Below are 6968 nucleotides of genomic sequence, written 5' to 3'. Positions count from 1 at the left end.
ACCTGCCAAATGCCAAGAGGCACTGGGTGAAGTGAATGAAGTCAACAAAAATTCTTTACCCTTCACGTGTGAATGCCATCTAAAAGAAGGCATGGGTTGTGCACTTATACTATGTGGTGAAAAAGGCTATTCAGAGAAAAGTAAAGCCCAGCTATCTTCTGTAAAATCGATGGGCCATCTTCTGGGGTGGGGTGGCGCATTGGATGGCCATTCCTGTAGCTCCTGTGCATCCCTCCTATCCCCTTATCAGGAGAGGTCCAGATGGTGTAAGCAGCATGAACGTCTGCGGGTGAACAGTCAGCACTGGCTGGGTGAGCATTCTCTCTCTAATTGATTTGTTTGTCTGTTCGTTTGTTTTGAGGCAGGGTTTCTTTATGTAGCCCTGCCTGTCCTGGAACTCACTCTGTAGATCAGGCTGGCCTTAGACTCAGAGATCTGCCTGCCTCTGGAGTGTTAGGATTAAAAATGTGCACCACTATTGCCTGACCCTTTATTGGTTTTGTTTTGTTGATTTTCTTGAAACAGTGTAGTTGGTTGTTTTTTTGTTTGCTTCCTTTTTTTTTTTACTTTTCTTACTCTTTGCTCTTTGGGGGCCCACCACTGAACTCCCAAATAAATACACAGAGGTTTATACTTTCTTGTGTTTGCCTGACCTTAGCTTGGCTTGTTTCTAGACAGCTTTTTTTAACTTTAATTATCCTGTCTACCCTTTGTCTCTTGGCTTTTATCTGTCTCTATTCTGTGTGCTTTTCTTTGCTTCTTACTCCATGGCTTGCTGTGTAGCTGGGCAACTGGCCCATGATGGCCTTACCCCCTTTTCCTTTTCTTGCTCCTTTCTCTCCTCCCAGATTTCTCCTCCTATTTATTCTTTCTGCTTCCAGCACTGCCTACCCTTTCTCCTGCCTTGGTATTGGCCTTTCAGCTCTTTATTGGACCAATCAGATATTCTAGGCAGTCACAATAACACAGTTTCACAGTTAAACAAATGCAACATAAAAGAATACAGCAATCTTTGCATCATTAAACAAATATCTCACAGCCTAACAAATGGAACACATCCTCAGCTAATATTCTACAAGACAGAGCCTGACTCTGTAGCACAGACTTGTCCCAAATTTACAGCAATCCTCTTGCCTCAGTCTCCCCAGTGCTGTGATTATAGGCATGCACCACCACATCCAAACTTCACCTTATTATTAATCCACAAAAGGGAAAATCAGGCCTGAGTAGAGCAGTGGACAGATTTCAGACAAAGGGAGGAGGCAGAACATTGGATTCCTGGAGCTGTAGATATAACACAGGTACTGGGATTAAACTTGGCTCCTCCAGGAGACCTCATCTGAGCTAAGCCATCTCTCTAGCCCAAGGACAGTTTTAAGCTTTACCATGACGATAATGGTGAGCCAGGATGGGTTGTACTGGCCATCAAGAGTCTAGAGTTCCGGTGTCTGGTGCAGAGGATGGACAGGAGGTGGTGGCAGTGGTGATGCTCCATGGAGTCAGTTGTAGCAGGGCAGAGCAATTAGCTAGTGTGGTTCTGAGGAGTGGGGAGAAGTTGGGGAGAGCATGGATGTGGTGGTTTGAATGAAAATAACCCCCACAAACTCATAGGGAGTGGCATAATTGGAGGTATGGCCTTGTTGGAGTAGGTGTGGCCTTGTTGAAGGAAGTATGTCACAGGAAGTGGGCTTTGAGTTATCAAAAGCTAAAGCCAGACCCAATGTTACTCTCTCTTTCTGCTACCTATAGTCAGATATAAAACTCTCAGCTACCTCTCCAGCACCATGTCTGCCTGGTGGCACCATGCTTCCTGGTGTAATGATAATGGACTAAACCTCTGAACTATAAACCAGACTCAACTAAATGTTTTCTTTTATAAGAGTTGCCATGGTCATGGAGACTCTTCACAGCAGTAGAAATCCAAAGACAATGGAAGTTTAATGACTAAAATCTATCTAGAAAGACCAAACATGTGACTGTAAATTCGTCCTGAGCACCCTGAGTAACAGTGTGAAGTCATCTTCCTCCCACAAAGGCAGGGTCTTTGGACACAGCTGTCTGTGCACAGCTGAGGTGGCACGCGTTGCAGACTGGGAGCACTGATGGGGTGAGGGATGATTTGTGACTGCTGTCCCCAGAGGAGGATCCCAATTAATCCTTTCCTACTCTGAGGCTCAGGGCTGGGTGCTGAGGAAGAAGACCCTGGGGTGTCTAGTTCCAGGAGAGAGCACTCCTCATAGCACCAGCCTGGTCCTGGCGGGCTTGTTAGTACCTGCAGAGCCTCTGGGACAGCAGCTCCAGGGACCCCAGAATAGGAGAACGTGTATCTCAGCCCCTCCCTTCTTCGGCAGACAGGGATGGGAGAGCCTATCCTGGCCACGGTGAGTTACATTCTGGCTGCAGAAGTCACTTGCCCAGCCCCACCTTCGGGTGAGACCTAAAAAGCAGTGGAGGGAGGGAAATTGTTTAGATTGCCTGAACAATGGCAGCCTTCCATGGATCTTGTGTCAAAGGTGTTTAACTCCAGTTTTGAGTTGAGTTTGTGGTGTCCAGGAAATCTGCAATGTGCTCAGAAGGGAACGAGAGGAGCCCCCTCCAGCTCTGAACACTGCGGACACAGAACCCTGGTGCATGGGTGGTGGTGAGACAAGGAGATGAGTGGGCTTGGGAATGTGGGGCTCCCTGCTCATGCAAGCCAGAGCTTCCTGGGCACACAGACACACACATTCAGAATCTTGTAGAGTGAGAGCTGGAAGCAACAGGGGCAGGGGCCTCCAGCCTTAGGGTTTTCTGATGAGAAGAAATAGAAGGAGGGACCAGACCCTGTCACTGGCATTGCTGGCTCTCTGCCCTCACACACTACTCAGGAAGGACCCTCATCCTCTGGCTGTCACAGTGGGAACAACACTGTCAGGTCCCTGAACTCAGCACGCACAGATAAGCCCTGAAGGCAAATACTGTTCTGGGACCTTCAGTGGGCATAGATTTCATGGGTTCCAAGTGAGCAGGTGAGTACTGCTGGTCCCATCAAGTAAGTCCTTGGACCAGCCAGGGACTAAGATGTGGGAACAGGGAACTAAACAGGTTCACGAAAAATCCAACCCCAGGTCCTCTGCTATTGCAGAGTAGGGTCCAGTCACAGGAGGGTTTTTTTTTGCCTTTCCTGCAGCTTTTTTAGTTGGGGACCTGGTTCCAGCATTACCTGACAGATTTCACTGTTAACTGTGAGTTCATAGGACTCATTTCTGAGTTCACAGGTGAGGCTTAGAAGGGCATAACAGCTGCCTAGTGTCTCACTATGGCCAATCTCAGCAACTATATTTCCTACCCACCAGACAAGCCTCCTCCTAGGACCTTCATTGCATGCTGATTTGGGGTACCAGAAGGCATTAGAAGAGGGCTTGGTGGCCCTGAATTTTTACTTTCTCTCGGCTAAACATTTTTAGTTGTCAAAATGATGGTAACTTGAGTTCTGTGTTTGAGGCTGGTTTACCAGCTGATCATGAAGATGCATCTTAACGAAAGGCCTTAGAATACTGATAGTATGGCCACAGACAGGACTTCCTGTTCTTCTTGGTCTTTGGTTTGGGAACTTGGTCACAGCACTATCCTTCCACTGTGAGTTCATAGGATGAGGCTCAAAGGGAAACAGCCTGCTTCCCAGGAGTCATCTTGACCCTTGCGAGGGACATTGAAACCCAGAGTTACTAGGCTTAGGAGCTGCAGCTCAGCGTTCCCAATGTTCCTGTCTATCAGAGCATACAATTTCTGTTCTAGGTAATACTCATTGTTTCCTAGGTAACGACTCTCCCATCTGTGAAGACGAGCAAGCAAAGCTTGACATACTGTGCTAAATTCACTCCTATGCTGAGTATATGGCGAGGGAAGTTTTCTTTCTAAGACTCTTCCTTAAGCTAGATGCCTAGGAGGGTATCTGGGAAGAGCCAGTGGGAACGCACAGAAGAGCTTTCCTCTATAGTATGGTTTTCAACCTTCCTAATGCTGCCACCTTTTAATACAGTTCCTCGTGTTGTGGTGACTCCTAACCATAAAATTACTTTGCTGCTATGTCACAACTGTAATTTTGCTACTGATATGAATCATAAGTATCTGATATGCAGGATATCTGATAAATGGTTGTTTGACCTCAAAGTGGTCACGACCCACAGGTTGAGAACAACTGCTCTATATGATAACCATCATTTGGTAGTCTGTCAGCTAGCCCTGGGCTTGGTGCCAAGAGCCATACTCTCAGAAGCTGGGAGGTGTATGCAGCTCCAGCACTTGGTGGTTAGGAAGATTGCAAGTTCTAGGCCAGCTTGGACAGCATAGTGAGAACCTTCTTTAAAAGAAGCTATCGCCTCACTTGGATATTTTGGTTTTCCTTTGTTCTCAAATATCTTCTTCCTGATTCTTTGATCTCGTGATTTGCTGGTTAAGGCCTGTGCTTGAGTAGTTCACACCTTTGATTAGATGCTGGATCGACTGAAAAGCTTCATTGCAATGCTTTTTGAAGAAATGTATTGTTTTTATTTTATGTTTATTTTATTAAATGTTTGCCTGTGTGGACATGCAACATGACCTGCAGCTGCTTGCACAGGTTGGAAAGGATGTCATGTTCCCTAGAATTGGAGTTTGCAGACTTGTGGTTGTGAGCTGCCATGTGGGTGCTGGGACTCTGAATCCAGGTTCTCTGAACCTAGGAGTGGAAATGCTGGGTTATGAAAACTGTGAAGTCAGAAGTCAGCTTCTAAGGTCTAGCTCTCTTGTTTTTCTTGCATTACTCTCTCATGGGATTGACCTTTCTTCCTTATAGATTTTGGAAATTTGCGTTTTCCATTTTGTCTTGATGCTTAATATTCTCTTGGGAGTTAGAATGTCATTGTTAGTCTCTGGAATGTGGACCCAGGCACTGCTAGTGACCTATTTTCTCCTGACCTATTATTCCTCCTTTCCTTCCTTCCTTCCTTGCTTCCCTCCCTCCGTCCCTTCCTCTCTCCCTCCCTCTCTCCCCTTCTCTCTCTCTCTTTTTTCTTTCTTTCTTTCTTTCTTTCTTTCTTTCTTTCTTTCTTGTGATGCAGGGTCTCATTATGTAGCTCTGGCTGACATAGAACTCACTATTTTTTTGTATGTGCACATGCATGCTACAGCACCCTTGTGGAGGGCAGAGGACAGCTCGTGGCCATTGATTCTCTCCTTACACCACGTGGATCCTGGGGGTATCAAACAGGGTCACTGGGCTTGCCTGCAGTAGCCTTTTTCATCTGAACCATCACACAAGTGCCGCCTTGTCTATCAGTCTTTGCCTGCCTTTTCCTCCCCCTTTCTCCACTCTCCTCTGTTCCTCTGGGACAGTGTTCACTCTATAGCCAGGCTGCCTTAAGCTCACCATCCTTCTGTCTCAGAATGCTGGAATTATAGGTGTGATCCTCTACACTCAACCAATGCCTCATTTTTCAAAGTGGGGTGGCAGTGGTGGTGGAACACTCTTCTTTTCTTCCCTCCTCTCTTTTTGCGTCTCCCTTTCCTCTCCACATAACTCAGGCTGATATGGAACTCAAGGTCCTTCCCAACTCTCCATCGCACAGCTGCTGGGGTTACCATCATGCACCAAGACACCATGCCTGCTTTTGTTTCTGGAGATTTCTAGTTAGGTTTTTTTTTCCCCTCATAGCATGAATTTCTTGGCTGGGGGTACTCACTGGAGTTTCTCCTGAGTTGAAATCCTTTTAGTTTTTATTAGCATGTGTTAATTGTACAAAGGAAAGGCTTCATTGTATTTCCATACATGCATATTTTTCATGCCTTTTATTACTTTCCATGTCCCTGTCCTGTCTACACCTTTTCCTCTTTCTCTTCTTCCAGGCTGGGCTTGAACTTGTGGTTCAGACCCATTCTTTCCTCTCCTCCCAGGTCTTGGGATTCCAGGTATGTGTCATCACACCTGGCTTTGTCCTTTTAGTTTTATTTGTGTTTTATTAGGAATTAACAAATGACAGTCTGAGAGCCAAACTTGTGCCTCCGACTATTTGTGTTAATAAAGTTTTATTGGGCCTGGCACAGTGATGCACACATTTCAATCCCAGCACTTGGTAGACAAAGGCAGGCAGCTCTCTATGAATTTAAAGCTAGCTTGGTTTGCATAACAGGTTCCAAGGCAGCCAAGGCTACATAGTGAGACCCTGTCTTAAAAAAATGCAAAAAATTGACAGGCGGGGCTGTTACACAGAGAAACCCTGTCTCAAAAAGAAAAAAAGAAGGAAAGAGAGAGAGAGAAAGAAAGAAAGAAAGAAAGAAAGAAAGAAAGAAAGAAAGAAAGAAAGAAAAGTAGCTTGTCTCTGATCTCAAGCGAGCACATTTTTATTGTTTTGCATTCCTTTTGTTTCTTTTACCTGAGTGCTAACAATGGGAGCTCAGGCCCTCGCACACGCCCATCAATGCACTTACCCATCCAACCATCTTCCCAGCTACAGCACGTTTTTTAGTTCTTTGAATTAGGTTGAAAAGTTTCTTTCCAAAGTGAAAAATGTCATTTAACATTCCAAATATTTAAATGGAAAGCCTTAACTCCCATCATCCCGCTTTGCTAGTGGATGTTTTCAAGTGCATAGCTGGTTATGGTTTTGAGCTCCTGTGAGGGCTGCAGGCTTGCAGATGTCCAGAAACACTGCTAGATTAACTGGAAGGCAGAAAGGGCAGGCCTCTCCTGATCCCCATGGCCTCCTCCAGGGACTCAGTGGGGAATGATGGCTCTCTAATGGAATTCACTCACCACCTGTTTCCACTCCCCACATGGGGAGGGGTGGTACCCAGGGCCTTGAGCTGGCTGGGTAAGTGATCTAGCTTTCGGCCATATCCCCAGCTCTAATGAATATTTTTAATTAGAAAAATGAATGTGTGTGTGTGAGAGAGACAGAGAGAGAGAGAGAGAGAGAGAGAGAGAGAGAGAGAGAGAGAGAGAGAGAGAG

General features: G+C 45.9%; 1 protein-coding gene across 1 annotated transcript in view; it reads left to right on the top strand.

The window, feature by feature from the left end:
• Nucleotides 1-2357: 2357 nt before the first annotated feature.
• The window catches only part of LOC126504011 (olfactory receptor 10T2-like), an 8248-nt gene continuing 3637 nt past the window's right edge, over nucleotides 2358-6968 (top strand). Inside the window, exon 1 of the mRNA XM_050145992.1 lies at nucleotides 2358-2381. Coding sequence (XP_050001949.1) covers nucleotides 2358-2381 — 24 coding nt within the window. The remainder of the gene's footprint in view (nucleotides 2382-6968) is intronic.

Source organism: Alexandromys fortis, unplaced genomic scaffold, assembly GCF_014885135.2.
Source record: "Alexandromys fortis isolate MF-2015 unplaced genomic scaffold, M_Fortis_MF-2015_v1.1 scaffold_42, whole genome shotgun sequence".
NCBI classification, from domain to species: domain Eukaryota; kingdom Metazoa; phylum Chordata; class Mammalia; order Rodentia; family Cricetidae; genus Alexandromys; species Alexandromys fortis.
This window is presented reverse-complemented; position numbering and strand designations above follow the sequence as displayed.